This window comes from Neovison vison, chromosome 11, assembly GCF_020171115.1.
Source record: "Neovison vison isolate M4711 chromosome 11, ASM_NN_V1, whole genome shotgun sequence".
Lineage (NCBI taxonomy): Eukaryota > Metazoa > Chordata > Mammalia > Carnivora > Mustelidae > Neogale > Neogale vison.
In genome coordinates, this window is record NC_058101.1 from 213,059,959 (window position 1) to 213,078,892 (window position 18,934).

Below are 18,934 nucleotides of genomic sequence, written 5' to 3' on the forward strand. Positions count from 1 at the left end.
ATCAGCAGCCAAACAAGACCTTCCCTGCCTTAAAAACCGTCCTCTCCAGGAACCCCGGGAACTCGCGCAGCCCCGCCTTGGCTAGCCGCTTCGCGCAGGACAAGCCCGTGCAGCCCGGGGGCGGGACTTGCAGGCGAGGGCGGGGCTCCGCGGGCGGGAGGTTTGAATCCCCCGCAGGGTGAGCGGCGCTCCCGCAGGGCTGTTTCCTAAAGCGGATCCCAAGAGCTTCCGGCCAGGTTCGCCAGCTCCCGCCCGGATTCTTCCGCTCCGGGATTTGCGGGCGGCAAAGCTCGAGTGAGACAGCCCAGCGCGGGACCCCCACAGCTGCTGTCAGCTGCTGTCCCCGCCCCGCCGCCCCCAGCCGGAAAGAAGTCCAGGGTCGCCCCATGGGACCTGAAGTCCGGGGTCTCCCCAGCGGGGTCGGAGACCTGGATCCTTTCCCCCCGCGGGATCTGAGGTCCGGGGTCCCCCCTCCAGCGGGAATCTGAGGTCCGGGGTGTCCTCCCAGCGGGGATCTGAGGTCCCGGGTTCCCCCAGTGGGGTCTGAGACCGGGGTCCCCGCTCTCCCACTGCAGGATCTGACGCCCTGGGTATCTCCCCAGCGGGGATCTGAGGCCCGGGCCGCCCCCGTAGGGTCTGACACCTGGCTCCTCTCTTCTCCCCCGCGGGATCTGAGGTCCAGGGTCCCCACCCCCAGAGGGGATCTGAAGTCCGGGGTCCCCCCAGTGGGGTCGGAGACCTGGGGTCCCCCCCAGCGGGGTCTGAGACCGGGCTCCTCCCTTCTCCCCCGCGGGATCTGAGGCCCAGGGTACCCCCCCCTACAGCGGGGATCTGAGGTCCGGGGTCCCCCCCGCGGGATCTGAGGTCCAGGTCCCCCCAGTGGGGTCGGAGACCTGGGGTCCCCCCAGCGGTGCCTGAGACCTGGCTCCTCCCTTTCCCCCCCGCGGAATCTGAGGTCCAGGGTGCCCCCAGTGGGGTCGGAGACCTGGGGTCCCTTCAGCGGTGTCTGAGACCTGGCTCCTCCTTTTCCCTCCGGCGGGATCTGAGGTCCAGTGTCCCCCCCGCCGCCCCCGAGCGGGAATCTGAAGCCCGGGGTCTCCAGGGGTGCCCGCCCTCCCCGCAGGCGCTCTCAGGGACAGAGAAGGCAGTGGTCCAGCCTTCCGAGCGGTAACACCTAGCGCTGTCGACTGGGCGGCGCCCGGGGACCCGGTGCTCTGGGACCGACAGATACCGCGCGGTTGGAGACCCTTAGGGGCTGCGAACTATGACGGCGCCCCTCCCCCTCCCGCAGGTCCTAGGTGGGCCAAGCGAGGCTCCAGGAGGCTTCCGAGTGTCCTTACGGAAACGGAAGGGCTTGATTGGGTTTTCTGGGACACCCGAAGTCCTAATTCCCCAGCAGACAGATCATACTCGCGGGGAGAACGCTGATCAGCGCTGTCAGACTGGAGGCGAGCAGAGACCGGGCGCAGGGAAAACCCTCGCGGCCCCTTTAAGGCAAGCAGAGGCGGTCACATTTTTTTCTCCCACTCTCCTTGGGCTGTTAGAAAACGTGGATGAGCGGATTTCCGTGGAGCTGGAAGGTAAGGGCGCGCGCCTGCGCTCGCGTCAGCTCTGGCGCATGCTCAGTGTCACCTACTCCTGGCACGCCCGCCTTGGAGCGGTGAAACCGGTGCGCATCGTAAGGTCTCTCATGGCGGCTCCCGTGACCCCAGGGCGCCAGGTTTTGAAAGGTGAGGGGACTTCCTGCACTCTGAGAGTTGAGTCGGCGGCCACTGGCCGGCATGAGGGCCTGCGCCCAGGACTCCGTGAGTGCGCGGAGTGGGCTCGCTAGGCGCGTGGTGGGGGAGCTTGGTCTTCAGGAAGTCTGCCCGGGCAGCGTGTGGATGTGGAGGAAGACTCGTCCCCCCACCCCCGTGCGGTGTTGTCACTGTCCCTGTGGGGTGTGTGGGGGAGCTGTCCCTGGGTCCAGCCCAGTCCCTGTGGGGTATGGGGGACTGTCACCGTCCCTGTGGGGTGTGGGGGGCTGTCACCGTCCCTGTGGGGTGTGGGGGGCTGTCACCGTCCCTGTGGGGTATGGGGGACTGTCACCGTCCCTGTGGGATGTGGGGGGCTGTCACCGTCCCTGTGGGGTGTGGGGGGCTGTCCCGGAGTCCCGTCCAGTGCCTGTCCGGTGTGGAGGGCTGTCCTGAAGTCCAGTCTCTGGGGGTATGGGGGTGTCTGTCACCGCCCCTGTGGGGAGTGGGGGAGGTTGTCAGTCCCTGTGGGGTTTTGTGGGGGGTGTTTCTGAGTCCACTACCTTCCCTGTCCCTGTGGGGTGTCCCTGTGGGAAGTGTGGTAGGGTTGTCACTGCCTCTGAGGGGGTGGGGGCTGTCTCTGAGCCCAGTACCCTCTCCATCCCTGTGGGGTGGGGGGGCCTGTCTGTCCCCCGTACAAGAAGTTAAGTGGCTGTATGGTCCTTTACACAAAACATATTCTTTACCAGGAAAGTCTAGCCTAGTTTAGGAATTTGGGAAGAGGGCTTCCAGGGTTAAGAAGGTTAAATAAGTGAAGCAGAGAGAGTCAGTTATCATATGGATTCACTTATTTGTGGAGCATAACAAATAGCATGGAGGACAAGGGGCGTTAGAGAGGAGAAGGGAGTTGGGGGAAATTGGAAGCGGAGGTGAACCGTGAGAGACTATGGACTCTGACAAACAATCTGAGGGGTTTGAAGGGGCGGGGGTGGGAGGTCGGGGTACCAGGTGGTGGGTATTATAGAGGGCACGGCTTGCATGGAGCACAGGGTGTGGTGCAAAAACAATGAATACTGTTATGCTGAAAATAAATAAATAGAAAAAAAAAACCGTTAAGCCTCTTAGTGTGTGTATTAATGAAGTTGTTCTTTGCTTGGAGCTTTAACAACCTTAATGGCACTAATGCTATTTTGAAGAGGCTTTCGATAGAAGCAGCTTTGAATTTACTTTTTAATGTAAATAGAACAGGATAAACATCTATTGAACTCCTTGGGGAGAGTTGCTAGAATTTCAGATATTTTTCATGCTGGTATCTTGTTTATTTTCAGATGTAGTGGCATATGTTGAAGTCTGGTCGGTGAATGGGACAGAAAATTATTCCAAGACATTTACAGACCAACTTGTGGATATGGGGGCAAAGGTAAGAAATTAATTTTACCATTGCTCCATACGGCAGTCTCTGATACCTGATGAGAAATGCTTGTCTTTTCTCATTTTGGGAATTAGTATGTAGAACCTTCCCGGTGAAGAACAAGGAAGACAGTGGGTGAGCGGCGTGGTGGGGGAGGGGTGAACCATGATGCAGAAAAAATTGAGAACAGTTGGTTCTAAGACGAGCCTAGAAATGTGGATTCTGACACTGGTTAGTTGGATGCAGGATGCTGTTGACCAAAGTGAGAAATACAGGAAAAGGAAAGGTTTTTAAGGACAAGATTGTGAATGTGAGCACACTGAAAACCTCCGACGGACAATTAGATACACAGATCTGGAATTTGAGTTAGTCGAGGCTGGAGATAATATTGTAGGGGTCGAGACCCTGTGGGTCAGGTGAAACCACTGTTGTGGGAATGACTCAGGTGGTTAGAATGAAAGGGGGTGAAGGGGGAGCCTATTTAGTATTTGAAGGGCAGGTGATGGGAGCAGGGAGCCTAGGCACAAAGGAGGAATTCCAGGAGATTCTGGAAGACTAAGTCTGGAAGTCAGAGGAGGCATGTACTTCGAAGCAATGCAGGTGGCGCCTGGGTGGCTCAGTGGGTTGAAGCCTCTGCCTTTGGCCGGGGTCATGGTCTCCGGGTCCTGGGATCCGGCCCCATATCTGGCTCTCTGCTCAGTGGGAGGCCTGCTTCCCCCTCTCTCTCTGCCTGCCTCTCTGCCTGCTTGTGATCTCTCTCCCTCTGTCAAATAAATAAAATCTTAAAAAATAAAATAAAGCAATGCAGAATCTTCAGACAAGTGGAGACTGGCAAGTGTACTTTGGGTTTGAAAACTGTAAGGTTGTGGTTGAGTGTAGTTCTCAGGGACGGGGTGACAGGACTGGCCATGAGCCCAGAAGTGAGTGCGGTACGAGGAATGGAGGTGGTGGACACGGGCTGCTCTCAGACTCTTGAGCTGTGAGCGAAGTGGAGTCACGTGTGCGGGTGTTGGGGGATGCGGGGGGCACGGCAGGCTGGGTGAAGGCAGGGCCAGAGTTGAGGGTGAGGCGGGAGCGGCATCCAGGCTATAAAACAGGAAGGGGCATTGAGCCGTGGGCAGAGAGGGTGCCCCGAAATCTTGCCTGACTCCTGCTAGGCCCTCCCCTGACGGGCAGCGCAGACCGGAGTGGAGAGTATTGAGCATGTAGGGATAGGGCGCCCTCGTGAACCTGAGAAGACCCCTTCTTTTCCGATCCGTTGGAACTTAGGAACCAGAGGGTGTTTCCTTGTTTTGATGCCTGCTACCTACTTGGGCGAAAAGACAAGGTACACTGGCTGAGAAAAAGGCCATGGGGTGTGGGAGCTGACAGAAGGGCCTTTTTTGTTTGTTTTTGAGTTTTTTTTTTTTTTTTTACAGAATGGCCTTTAAGACTATTGTATCTTAGTATTAAGATCTTCGATCTCTTGGATCTTTTTGCTTTTTACCTTTAATTGAGAAAATTTTCAAATAAAAAGGAACACAGAGACCCAGTAATTGTTAACATCTTAAGGTACTTGCTTCGTCTTCATCTCTTCTGTATAGCAGATTTACACGCATGTGTGTTTCTTTTCCTAAACTGTTTGAAAGGGAGTCACAGATAAAATTTGTCCCTAAACTGGTTCAGTGTGTAACCTCTAAGAACAAGGAATTTTCTTGTGTAATAAAAAGACCATTATCACATCTGAGAAGATTCGCAGTGGTTCCTAATGGATTCAACCATTGCAGAAAACTGTGTGCATTTCAGCCAGTGGATGAGATCCCTACTGCTATTTGTACTTAGTTTTGTCTTTATTTTCAGCCCTTTGGTGCGTTTCTGGGAGCACGTCATCATGGTTTGAAATTGTATTTTCCTTCGTGTTTTCATATATTTATTTTGAGGAGCCTGTTCAAGACTCCAGCTCATATTTACATTGGGTTTTTCCTTCTATTCTTGATTGGTAAGCATTCCCGCTCTCATTGTTGGCCATGTGAATTGCAAGATTTTCTAACTCTGTAGCTTGTCTTTTCATCTTTATGGTATCTTTTGTTGATAAATGGAATATACTTTATTTCTTTATGGTGAGCTTTTGTTTAAAAACAAAAACAAAGCAACTGTGCCTGTACCAAGATTATGAAGATTTCTCCCTTTATTGCCAGAAGCTTTATCATTTTGCCTTTCACATCTAGATTTACTATATATCTGGAATTAATTTTTATATATGATGTGAAATAGTTTCATTTTTTTCCCCCTGTGAATAGTCTTTTATCTTAGCACCATTTATTGAAAAGACCATCCTTTACTCCATCTCTGAAGTAATGACTTTGCTTGTCATCGGTCAGGTAACTGGATGTTTCAATATCTGCATTATCTGTTCTCATGACAGACCACAGTCATAATTGCTGCTTATAATGAATCTTCCTAAGTCTCCTTGTTTTTCCTTCAAGGTGTCCTGGCTGTTCTTTGCCTTTTGCATTTCCAAATATATTTTAGAATCAGTTTCTCAGCTTTTAAAAATTTTGAATGGGATTGGATTGATAAAAGTAGATCCGAATGTATGGAGATCCAAAGTATGGAGTAGATCCAAAGTATGGAGTAGATCCAAAGTGTGAAGTAGATCCAAAGTGTAGAGTAGATCCAAAGTGTGGAGTAGATCCAAAGTATGGAGTAGATCCAAAGTATGGAGTAGATCCAAAGTATGGAGATAACTGACGTTTTTACAAAACGGAGTCTTCCAACCCATGAACCTATATGCTTTCTTTAATTTCTTTCAGTAATGTTTTATAATTTTCTTGGTCATTTTTCATGGTATTATAAATGGTATCTTTTAAATTACTTTTTCTAATTTATTACCGGTATCTAGAAATAATTTTTTCAAATCTACCTTGTGTCCAGAAGACTTAGCAAACTCATGGATATGGTATTTTTGGGACTTATAAATGTACACAATTGAATATTATGTGCATAGACAGTCTGTTTTCTAATTGTAACCTTTCTATTTCTTTTTCTGGACATACTGCCCTGGTGAGGGCCCATGTTGAATAGAGCACACTTATTTTGTGTGGTTCCTCTGCTCAAGGGAAAACTTTACATTTTCACCTAACGCAGTTTTTTTGTTTTGTTTTTAAAATTGGAGCATAGTTGACATACAATATTGTATTCATTTCAGGTTTAGAACATAGTGATTCCACATTTATGTACGCTATGAAATGATCACCAGGATAAGTCTAGTTCTGATCTGTTACCAAAGTTATTTTAATATCCTTGATTATATTCCCTATGGTGTACTTTCCATCTGTATGGCTTAAAACTGGAAGTTCATAGCTTTTCTAATCTTCACATATTTTGTCCATCACTCCTGTCCCCTCTGGTACCCACCAGTTTTTTATGAGTCTGTTTTGTTTTTTAGATTACATGTATAAGATCATATGCCTAATTTAAAAAAAAAATTTTTTTTAACCAACTTTCAGATCCTAATTTGCTGAGAGTTTTCTTCATGAATTAACTTTTTAATGTCCTCAGTTGTGTTTTCTGCATATAATGGAGATGATCATAAGGTTTTTTTTCTTTTACTTTGTTAACATAGTGAGTAACTATTTATTTTTTTGTTTTGTTTTTATTTTTTTTAAGATTTTATTTATTTATTTGACAGAGAGAAATCATAAGCAGACGGAGAGGCAGGCGGAGAGAGAGAAAGAGGGAAGCAGGCTCCCTGCCGAGCAGAGAGCCCGATGCGGGGCTCGATCCCAGGACCCTGAGATCATGACCTGAGCCGAAGGCAGTGGCTTAACCCACTGAGCCACCCAGGCGCCCCAGTAACTATTTATTTTATCATTAACTAACTTTGCAGTCCTGGAATAAACTCAAGTGATGGGAAAGCATTATCATTTTTATTATTTGTTGATAACAGTTTGCTGGTGTTTTGTTTTTTCTTTTTCCCCTGCAAATATTTCAAAGAGTGATACCAATACTGGCTTGTCCTTTTCTGTTCCTGTTGTGCTGTAATATGGTTCAGTACTAAAGATTGGCTGGTTTCATAAAACAAGGTGCAGAATTGCGACTCTTTCTCTTTTATTCTAAGTTTGTATATGATTGTCATTATTTCTCTCTCAAACTTTTGGTGTAATTTGCCAATGAAGCCAACTAGTCCTTGAGCTTTCTTTGTTGATTTTTTTTTAAGATTTTATTTATTTATTTGACAGACGGAGATCACAAGTAGGCAGAGAGGCAGGCGGAGAGAAAGGAGGAAGCAGGCTCCCTGCTGAGCAGAGAGCCTGATGTGGGGCTTGATCCCAGGACCCTGAGATCATGACCTGAGCTGAAGGCAGCGGCTTAACCCACTGAGCCACCCAGGCACTCCTCTTTGTTGATTTTTGAAAAACCATGAGAGACTGTGGATTCTGAGGAACTAACTGAGGGTTTTGGAGGGGAGAAGGGGGGGAGGTTGGGTGAGCCTGGTGGTGGGTATTGTGGGGGCACCTATTGCATGGAGCACTGGGTGTGGTGCATAAACAGTGAATTCTGGAACACTGAAAAGAAATTTAAAAAATAAATAAAAATATGAAAAAAACCCCAAAAAACCTTTTTGTTACAGTTTTTCAACTGTTTGAAAATTACAGGGTGTGCATTTTTTTCTATTATGAATGCTTTTAGAAAGCAGTTTTTTTAAAGAAATATATTCATTTCTCTAAATTTTCAAATTTCTTGGATCAAAGCTATTCATAATATCCTGTTTGAATTTGTTAATATCTTCACAGTCTATCGCGATGACATCCTTCATATTGATACTGGTTATTTGTGTCTTTTCTCTTATTTTCCTTATAAAATGTACTTGGGTTTTGTTGATTTTATTAGTTTTTCCAAAGAACCAACTTTTGGTGTTCTTGATCCTCCTTTTCTTTTTCTTTTTCTTTTTTTTTTTTAAAGATTTTTCTTTATTTATCTGATAGAGATCACAAGTAGGCAGAGAGGCAGGCAGAGAGAGAGGAGGAAGCAGGCCCCCTGCAGAGTAGAGAGCCCGATGCCGGGCTCGATCCCAGGACCCTGGGATCATGACCCGAGCCGAAGGCAGAGGCTCAACTCACTGAGCCACCCAGGTGCCCCCTCCTTTTCTTTTTTTATTAATTCTGGCCTCATTTTTATAATCCTCTAATTCACTCTTTGGTTTTGATTAGCTGTTCTTTTTCCAGCTCTTCAAGATGGGCGCTTTGACATTTAGCCTCCTTACTCTTTGTATCCGCGTTTGTTGTGATGTTGTTAGATGAACATTTGTCAGGTGGAACCCAGGATGCTGAATAGCAGCAGTGAGACAGCACACATCAGGGAATTGAAACAAGTTTATTACATGCCTTGGAGGAGGTGCCTGATGCCATGAACCCTTGAGGAGCCACACAAGGAAACAGCCAGAGAGAATGGCAGGACCTGAGCCATAGGTCTTTACTAGAGTCCATGGCTAGAATGCTTTCAGCTTCCTAGTCTAGGACTGGGTTAATCAATTCAAGCCAAAGAATGAGGTGTTGGTAGTTACAGAGCCTTGTCTAAGAGGCACACAAGGGAAAAGACCTTGAAGGCAGAGGAGTTGGTTTCTCAAAGGGCCATTGGGGAAATGACATTTGCTCATAAGTCTGGGGGCTATTATCTACGTTATGTGCTTGCATGAAGGGTTGGTGTTGGTTTAAGACTCCTGCAGAATGCTTGGCCAAAAAACTGTATGCCAAGGCAGCGGTACCTTGGACTAGCGTAGTTAGACTCTTGACAGCCTTCTAGGTTCTACATCTTTCCCCAAGCTGGGTTTTAGCTGTATTCCCTAAGGCTTTGTCGGGTAGATTGCAATATCTAGGTCTACTTTTACTTTTTGATTTATCTAGTGGTTTATGTTCTTGTCTCATCTCTAGATAAGCTTGGTGTTTTGTTTGTTGTTGTTGTTTCTTCTGGTTGAGTATTGTGTGTATGTAAAATAGTTTGGAATTAATTTGAGACCCGGAATTGTAGTCTCTTTCTTCAGAAGAGATTCATATTTGCTTCAGTCTTTTTAGTGCTCATATTCCAGGACTATCTTCATCCAGTTGCAGGGTTGGATATGACTTAAAAACTGGACTGCAGACCTGTGAGGGCCAATATGACTGTGGTTTACCCTTACTCCTGGATGAGCCCTTCGGGTGCCCATACAAGATATGAGGGTTTTGCCAGACTCTTCTCCCATTCTGAAGCTGGCAGTCCAATTTTTGCCCCTCTTGTCCTCAGGTATTTAGAAGTGCTACCCATTGTTTGCTAAATAAGACAAAAACTGTAGGGAAAACATGACCCTGAATGCTAGACTCCTCTGTCTGGTTGTGTCAGTTGTGTAGCTAGAGTCTTGGCTCAATAATAATCCCTTACTGTCTCAATAGCTCTCCGGGGCCTTCTGGTAGGTAGGTAGATAGGTAGGTAGGTAGACAAAGAGATACGTATTTATATTTCATCAAAGCAATACATACGTGTTGCTTACAAGGGCAAATGTGCAGTGCCATGAGGTTCCTAGTACAACCAAGGGGAAACTAGCAATCCTTTGCTCTACACTTCTCATTCTGTTTTTCTAAGACAGCCTTTTTCAGATGTTTGTTTTAGTGTTTACCTTTTTTTTTTTTTAATTTTATTTATTTATTTGACAGACAGAGATCACAAGTAGGCAGGGAGGCAGGCAGAGAGAGAGGGGGAAGCAGGCTCCCTGCTGAGCAGAGAGCCCGATGTGGGGCTAGATCCCATGACCCTGGGATCATGACCTGAGCCAAAGGCAGAGGCTTTAACCCACTGAGCCACCCAGGCGCCCCTAGTGTTTACCTTTTTATTTCCAAACAGTATACATATATTACTTCGACAAAATTAAATATTGTTAAAACAATTATGTACTGGACCATTTCCACTTCTGGACAGATGACATATAAAAGGTAAATTTTTGGACACCATGAGTTTGAACATGCCTTTATTATACCTTTCTTTACCTTTGACTGGTACTTTAGTTGGCTGTAAAATGCTAAGTGTATATTATTTTTCCTTGAAAGCACTTCTCCATTGTTTTCTGACTTCCATGTTGCTGTTGGGAAGTCTGATGCCATTGTAGTTTCTCACTGTTGAGTGTGATTTATCTTCACCTCCACTTCTTTACCCTCTCTTTTAAAGTCAAATCTTTCTCTACTCCAGCTCTACTGGAATTTCACAGTGATATACTTAATATGGTTCTGTTTTCATTCTCATGCTGGGCCTTTGGGGGGTTCTTTTGATCTAGAACACATGCCCTTTAATTTGAGAAATTTTTCTTGAATTACTTCTTTTCCATTTTCTCTATTCCTGTATTTCTTCAACTGTTATTACTTAGCTCTTGGTTCTCCTGATAGTGAGCTGATGTTCATATCTTGATCTTCTATTGCATCATCTCCTTGTCTTTTTGTTGTCCTTTGGGAAGAATTTCTCAACTTTATTAGTGTCCAGCGTTTCTATAGACTTCTTTTTACTTATGTCATCATATTTTTAATTTCCAAGAGCTCTTTAGTTCTCTGATCCCCGCATCTTAGATATTCTTTCTTGAACACAGTATCTTCTGCAGATTTAAATGAATGTTATTTTCTTTCAAATACATTAAATGCTTTTAATGTTAATTACATAAGTATTCCCTGTATTGTTTCCTGTGAGTTTTATTTTATGTCTGATGTAGAAGTCTTAAATGTCCTTGAGTATTTGACTTAGCTTCCATTCTCTCCTCTACTAAAAAGGCATTGCCAGCTCCTGTCCGCATCACCTCTCATTTTATCCTTGTAGAGCTCTTTTTTTTTTTTTTTAAGATTTATTTATTTAATTGTCAGAGAGAGAGAGAGAGAGAACACACAGGCAGGCATAGTGGCAGGCAGAAGCAGCGAGAGATGCAGCCTCCCTGCAGAGCAAGGAGCCTGATGTGGGACTTGATCCCAGGATGCTGGGATCATGACCTGAGCTGAAGGCAGTGGCTTAACCCACTGAGCCACCCAGGGGTCCCTGTAGAGCTCTTTCTAAGTCAGGCTTTCTTGTGAGGGCGCAGAGATGAACATGTGTGTAACATAGCATCCTAACTGGAGCAGATCTGTTTTCTAAGCGGCGTTATCCCTTTGGTAGCATAGTTCTCTGTGACAGATTTTGAGAAATGGAATTGCTGGGGTAGGGGTTTTAGATGTTTTCCTTTTGGCAAATATTGAATAAAGTATCCTTTTTGATTAATTATGAAATTGTTCTTAAATGGTAATTTACATTGTGTTTTCTGCCTTTTTTCCTACAGGTTTCAAAAACTTTTAACAAACAAGTAACTCACGTTGTGTTCAAAGACGGATACCAGAGCACTTGGGACAAAGCACAGAAGAGAGGTGTGAAGCTCGTTTCAGTGCTCTGGGTCGAAAAGTAAGTGGTTTCTTTCTTTCTTTTTTTTTTTTTCTGTAAGTATCTAGTATTGGTCGAGTGTGGAGCTGTTTGTCATACGTCACAGAACCAGATAAAATGTGATTTTTGTCTTTTCTTTGCCTCTTATTTGGGCAAGTCATTTAATGTCCTCAGGCCTTGGTTTCAGACAGCGGAAGGTGGACCTGGTATAACCCTCAACCCTGCCTAGAGGGAAGGTGACTGCACGGGCCCTAAGACACCTACGCCTGGTGTGTTCCTGAAACCGCCAGGAGGTGAATGAAACCGTCAGGGGTGAAGCAGATGATAATCTGCCCGGCTGCCACAGTTGAAGTACCACAGGCTTAAACTACCAGCATTGATTTCTCCCAGTTCTGGAGGCCAAAAATCCTCCATCCAAGAGTGGGCAGGGTTGATTCTTCTGAGGCCTCTGTCCTTGGCATACAGATGGCTGTCCTTTTTAGGTCTTCACCTGCTTTCTGCGTGGGGGTCCTCATCTCCTCTTCTTGTAAGGACACCAGTTGTATTGGCTGAGGGCCAACCCCTGTGGCCTTATTTAACCTTAATTATCTCTTTCAAGGTCAGATCGCCAAATGTAGTTGACACTTGGAAAAAAAAAAGGATTTGAACTGCGGAGGTCCACTTCTATATGGATTGTTTTTCAATAAGAACATTGGAAAATTTTTTAGAGATGTGTGACAACATGAAAAAAACTTACAGATAAACTGTGCAGCCTTGAAATATTGAAAAAATTAAGATATTTTAAGAATACTATATGTAATACATAAAACATACAGAATACATGTTAATTGCTTGTTATTGGTAAGGCTTCTGGTCAGCAGTAGGCTACTAGTTACGTTTGGAGGAGCCAAAAGTTACATGTGGATTTTTTTTTAAAAAAAGATTTTATTTATTTATTTGGCAGAGAGAGACCACAAGTAGGCAGAGAGGCAGGCAGAGAGAGAGAGAGGAGGAAGCAGGCTCCCTGCTGAGCAGAGAGCCCGATGCGGGACTCGATCCCAGGACCCTGAGATCATGACCTGAGCCGAAGGCAGCAGCTTAACCCACTGAGCCACCCAGGTGCCCCTTACATGTGGATTTTTAATTGCATAAGGGGAGAAGTTAGTGTCCCTAGAGCCCACGTTGTTCGGGAGTGAACTGTACAGTCACATCCTTACTTACTTGGGGTTAAGACTTCATGTGAGTTTTATGGGGGACATAATTGAGCCCATAGCAGGTGTAGTCAAGGGGAAGCATTGGAGGAGATTGAGGCCAGTGATGGATAGTGGGGCATCAGATTATATGGGGGCCTTGTGGAGTGTGATTCAGAAGAGATGTGTATGGGAAAAGAGGCAAAGGAAGAGCCTAGAGATGTTGCTGGCACTAGAGTGGCAGTAATGTGGTCATGAAAATGGTCAGGTTCAGCGTGTATTTTTTTTTTAAAGATTTTATTTATTTATTTGACAGAGAGAGATCACAAACAGGCAGAGAGGCAGGCAGAGAGAGAAGAAAGGAAGCAGGCTCCCCGCTGAGCAGAGAGCCTGATGCAGGACTCGATCCCAGGACCCTGGGATCATGACCTGAGCCGAAGGCAGAGGCTTTAACCCACTGAGCCACCCAGGCGCCCCTCAGCGTGTATTTTTGAAGGTAGTGCCAGACTAGATCTCCTGAAGATTGGGCTGTGAGTTTGTCGAGAAGGGGAGGACTCACGGATGACTGTGAGATGTCGGCCTGAGGAAACAGAAGGATGGGTTTGCCATTTCCTGAGATTGGGAAGGCTTCAGAAGTACCAGGTTTGGAGGGGAGATCATGAGTTCCATTTGGATGTACCGAATTGGGGGGGATTTATTGGGCACCCATGTGGAGGTGTCAGGTAGGCAGTTAGATCTAGAAGTGTGGAGCTCCTTGAAGAGATTGCAGATAAACATGTTGGAGTCTCCTTATACAGATGTTATTTTAAGCCGTAAATCTGAATGTCACCTCTTGGTGAGTATAGATAGGGAAGGGGGTAGTTTTGAGGTTGAGCATTCTAGTGTTGGGTGTTGAGGAGGAAAACCAGTGAGGATGGGATTCTAGAGTCAGGTGAAGAAAGCTTTCAGGGAGGGGATCAGCTGTGGCCAACAGGTTGAGTAAAGTCAGATCTAAGAGGTTACCATTGGAATTAGCAAGGTAGTGTCTTAACTAGCAGTTTTAGCAGATTAATGGGAACAAGACTTGTTCAAATAGAAGTAGGGAAATAGTCCATGGAGACTACTCCAGTGGGGAACAGAGACCTGGGACAGTACCTGGGGGGGGGTGTGGAGTGGAAAATGCTGTTTAAGATGAGAGAACTGACAGCATCTCTGTATGTTGACAGAACTGATCCAGTAGAGGGAAATTTTTTTTGCTAATGAGGCAAGAGGAGACATTTATTCATACTAGTGGGTTATTAAAAGGGCTGAGGGGGATAGACTCTAACCACAAGCCGATGGGTTATAAAGGATACAGGTTAATCTTATGTATCCTATAGGTTATATAGGGTGGGTTATATGGGATCAAGGATAGGAGGGAATGCAGAGTCTAGGGGACAGTAGCTGCTAAGTGAGTAAATGTGGCTTCAGGTCTTACGGAAATTTCTTTCCTGATGCTGCTTTCTCAGTGAGAGGAGGCAAGACTGTGAACTGAGAATGAGAGGCATTGGAGGTTTGAAGAGAACACAAACACAGGAAATAGTTGTCTAGGAGCTTGGGAAGGTGGATGGATCAGGGTGGGACTAATGGTTCACCTGAGGATGGTGATAAGTTGACCATGAGGCCCCCAGCAACGGGACAGTTGTTTATCCAGCAACCTGCAAGCAAGAAGGAGGCGGAGAGTCGGGTTTACCCAGCGTTGGATTTTGCCAGGCAACCCCCATAAAGGGACTTGGAGGGATTTGGGAGGCGGGGATAATGAGGGACCATGGAATCCAAGCTTGACTGGGGCTGGTGGCTTATGAAGGGAGCAAAGGATGGTGGAAATGTCTGATGAACAGACCATAAATCTTAGTTGGATTGAGGAATTGTTGGGGAGGTACAGGAGGTTGTGTTTCGGAGGACAGGAGAATGTGGTTGGAGAGTGTGATACTTGAAATGTAGATCATGGAGGACATGCTGAGAAAATGGAATCCATGGTAGGAATTCTGTCTGTTATAGGGCCAGTTAACCTGGAAGTAGTTCTTGGTTCGAAAGTAACAAGTACATACTAGGTGCTCCAGAGAAACTAGAACAGATACGACAGACACAGCACCTCAGAGAATTTATAACTTAGTGGAGGGGGGAAATAAAATGCCATGATGTAATGAATGGTCAGGGCCACAGGGATTACAACTCCAGCAGCCCCCATATTGTGCTACATTGTCAAGTAGAAGGTTACTTGAAAAAGTCAGAGTTCGTCACGTGGGGTTGAATGGCCATGCCTTGTTACTTAGTTGTTTTTTTTTTTTAAATTAATGGACTTAATTCTTTTAAAGATTTATTTATTTCTTTATTTGAGAGAGAGAGAGAGAGTGAGCGAGAGAGAGAGCACGGGCGAGAGTAAGCGTGGGCACACACAAGCAAGGGGAGGGAGGGAGAGAGGAGGAGGGAGAATCCTCAAGCACACTCCTCACTGAGCACAGAGCCCAGTGTGGGGCTCCTTCTCACGACCCTGAGATCACGAGCTCAGCCAAAACCAGCAGTTAGATGCTCATCCGACTGAGCCCCCCAAGCGTCCTGGACTTCATTTTTTTAGAGCAGTTTTATACATCATTATCGGAGTCTGTGCCTCTATATTGCTTTGCTGCTTTCACATCAATTTACTCTAGGTTTCTAAAAAAGCAGCAGTATGACTTCTTTACGTCAGGATTTCAGGGAACATTCTCTTCTCCAGAGGTATTTATCACGTGTGTCTTTAGCCAGAGACAGTCCTAAAGTGTCCACTATCAGATTTCCTACCTTCTGTGGTCACTTAAGGGGACAGAGCAGGAGCAACACCAGAAGGAGTTCTAATGATTTTAAGGTACAAGTGGGTGTGTTTTCAGAAAGAATGTAGAAAGAGATTTAAACCTTTGATTACTATGTCTGTATGTATGCAGTATGTTATGAATTTAAGTTTTAAGTAAATTAAGAAAAAAAGTCTCATATTCATCCATATGTTTACTATTTCTGTCACTCTTTTTTTTTTAAGATTTTATTTATTTACTTGACAGAGATCACAAGTAGACAGAGGCAGGCAGAGAGAGAGGAGGAAGCAGGCTCCCTGCTGAGCAGAGAACCCGATGCGGGACTCCATCCCAGGACCCTGAGATCATGACCTGAGCTGAAGGCAGAGGCTTAACCCACTGAGCCACCCAAGTGCCCCAAAAGCTTATTTTAAAACCAGGTGTGGAGCCAGGTTGACCTGTGGCCCATAGTTTTCAAATGCCTGCTGTTTAACACGGTCTTTGAAATGTCCCACTTATCCCCGATGCCCTCGTTTTTGTTCATTATTTTTCAGTCGTCATTTTTCTTCACATTGATCCTCCTTCAAGTTCATTGACTCTTTTCTTCATCAACTCCATTCTGTCATTAAGTCCATTTGGTAAATTTAGTTCATGTATTTTTCACCTCTGACATTTCCATCTGGTTCTTTTATGTGTGTTTTGTTTTTTAGCTGAGATTTCTGCTTTTGTTTTTCTTGTCTTTCCTTACATACGTGTTTTCCATTCTCTTGCACAGTACAGTAACAGTAGATTTAATCCTCTTTTCTGATAAGTCCAGCATTTTAGGGTTGGCATCTATTGATTGTTTTCTCTTAGTAATGTGTCACATTTTCTGGCTCTATAATGTGACCTTATAACTTGGGATTTTGTTTTGGACACTGTAAATGTTACATAGACTCTGCATACTTTTATACTGCTCTGAAGAGTGATTATGTTTTAGCAAGCAGTTAACTTGTTTAGCTTTAAAATGCAGACTGTTGTTTTAAGACCTGTGGTGGACGTTTGCTTAGATTCATTCAGTTCTTTAAGCCTTGGCTGCAGGCTGATGTCCATTTGCCTTATGGACAAGTAGGTCAGAGGTCAGCCAGGGATGTGGGCTTTTATGCTCAGAATCTGAGGTTCCTCTTCCCTGGCTTGTTTCCCTGGTCCTTTCCCTGGTGGCCGTACTTGCCAAGACTCTGTCTCCTAGTTCCTTTGGCCAGAGAGACAGCAAGTCTTCTGTTGGAGGCTGAGCTGCTCAACACCACCACTCCCACAGACTCTGCCACTATGTTACTGCAGGATAAACACCCAGAAAATGTGGTAGAGCCACAGAGTGTTTGCTTCCTTTTATAATACGCCTTTTTAAATGTAAGTGGGACCTAGGTTGTTGTTTTCATTATTATTATTATTATTAATTAATTAATTAATTAATTTTTTAAAGTATCTGAGGCTAGTCTAATTCTTTCTTTTTGTAAATTATTTGATCTTTCTTCCAGGGGACCCAAGGTTTTTTGTTTGTCGTTTTTTCTCTTTAAAATCGAGGGGGGTTTTTTGCTTGTTTTTTTTTTTTTTTTTGTCTTAAAATGATCCAGTTGTTGATTCGAATTCTAGTTTGGCCTTTTTTTTTTTTTTTAAAGATTTTATTTATTTACTTGACAGAAAGAAATCACAAGTGGGCAGAGAGGCAGGCACAGAGAGAGGGAGAGGTAGGCTCCCTGCCGAGCAGAGAGCCTGATGAGGAGCTCGATCCCAGGACCCTGGGATCTGACCTGAACTGAAGGCAGAGGCTTTAACCCACTGTGCCACCCAGACGCCCCTAGGTTGGCCTTTTTAAGAGCTTCAGGCTTTCCTATTTCTGGAAAATTTTTCTTACAGTTTTAAGTATTAACCCCTTTTTACTGTTTTGCTTCTCTTCTTCAAGGGCTTCAATTATATGTATGTTGAGCCTCCTTTACCTGCCTTAATTTCAACCATTTTGATTCTGAGTCTTTTTACTTCCTTCTGAATGTTACTTTTATCCCCCTTCTCCTTCCTGCCTTGCTTTTCTTCAGTATTTTTTTTTTATTAAATTTTCATTTGAACCTGTTTCTTCTTTGGCATGTTATAATTAAGTCTTCATCTCTGACATGATTTTGTCTTTTTATTTGTTGAGTTCAACACTCGTTTAATGTCTTCCTATTTTGTTGTTGTTCTTAGTTTTTATAGTTATGATTCAAGAAATATCTCACACATATAGCTGGCTGGGTGGATAGTTTCCCATATGCCTGTTTGCTGGTATTTGATTCAGATGTGACAGTTGTGTTACGTTCTTCAGCTTTGCTTTTATTTTCAAAGACAGGCAGATTTTCATTAGCTGAAATGGTTTGATTTGCATTTTCTTTTCCAAATGGTTTTTAAAATTTTTTTATAAACATATAATGTATTTTTATCCCCAGGGATACAGGTCTGTGAATTGCCAGGTTTACACACTTCATAGCACTCACCATAGCACATACCCTCCCCAATGTCCATAACTCCACCCCCCTTCCCTCCCCCCCTCCCCCAGCAACCCTCAGTTTGTTTTGTGAGATTAAGAATCACTTATGGTTTGCTCCCTCCTGATCCCATCTTGTTTCATTTATTCCTCTCTTACCCCCCTAACCCCCATGTTGCATCTCCACTTCCTCATATCAGGGAGACCAAATGATAGTTGCCTTTCTCCGATACGTATGATACCCTCTAGTTCCATCCACATCATCACAAATGGCAAGATTTCATTTCTTTGGATGGCTGCATAGTATTCCATTGGGAATCTATACCACATCTTCTTTATCCATTCATCTGTTGATGGATATCTAGGTTCTTTCCATAGTTCGGCTATTGTAGACTTTGGCTTTCTTTTTCAATGTTCCTTTGGCTATTCGAGGTCTTTTATGGTTCCATATAAATTTTAGGCGAGGCCGACGCCTGCTGATCCTCGGCCTGCGGGGGTCCCATCCCTGGCGCCGTTCCACGGGGCCGGACCCGTCACGAAGCCCGGGCTCGAGCCCTCGCCTGCTTCCCCAGCCTTCTGCGTCCGGGGTCCTATCCCTCGTGGCCTCCATATCGGGAACCCTGTGTCCCGCGGCCACGCATCTCTCCACCACTCTGGCGCCAACGGTGCCTTGCGGAGCTTCGGAGAAACCTCGCAGCGACATAAAACTGCGTGTCCGCAATGAGGTCAGCCCCATCCTTGGGCGCCCCAACGACCCGAATGACGGTGGCGCACGCCCGGCCGCCACCCGACCTTCCACTCTGCTCCGTGAACGCACCCCTGCGCCGGCGCGCCCTTGTGGCCCGCGTCGTTTCCACGCGTTTACCGGCTGGCCGCAGCGCAGCATGCCCTGGACGAGAAAGGGCCCTAGGTGACGGCGAGCAGGGCGGTCCGCAGGGCTG

At 45.5% G+C, this 18,934-nt stretch overlaps 1 protein-coding gene across 4 annotated transcripts; it reads left to right on the forward strand.

Moving 5' to 3' along the window:
* The first annotated feature begins 303 nt into the window (after positions 1–303).
* Positions 304–15,786, forward strand: LOC122890058 (microcephalin-like). Of its 4 annotated transcripts, XR_006381033.1 has the most exons (5): positions 304–457; positions 1,292–1,580; positions 3,062–3,153; positions 11,447–11,565; positions 15,767–15,786. XR_006381033.1 is itself a non-coding variant. In XM_044225753.1 (4 exons), the coding sequence occupies exons 1-4, from the start codon at positions 1,265–1,267 to the stop codon at positions 15,777–15,779; spliced, it is 540 nt and encodes a 179-aa protein (XP_044081688.1). In that variant the 5' UTR covers positions 1,049–1,264; the 3' UTR covers positions 15,780–15,786. The 4 variants fall into 4 exon arrangements, 3 of the variants coding, with proteins under 3 accessions (XP_044081688.1, XP_044081687.1, XP_044081689.1); XM_044225753.1 differs by lacking the exon at positions 304–457 and having other exon boundaries at positions 1,049–1,580; XM_044225752.1 differs by lacking the exons at positions 304–457; positions 15,767–15,786 and adding an exon at positions 12,143–12,306 and having other exon boundaries at positions 1,049–1,580.
* The last annotated feature ends 3,148 nt before the right edge of the window (positions 15,787–18,934 follow it).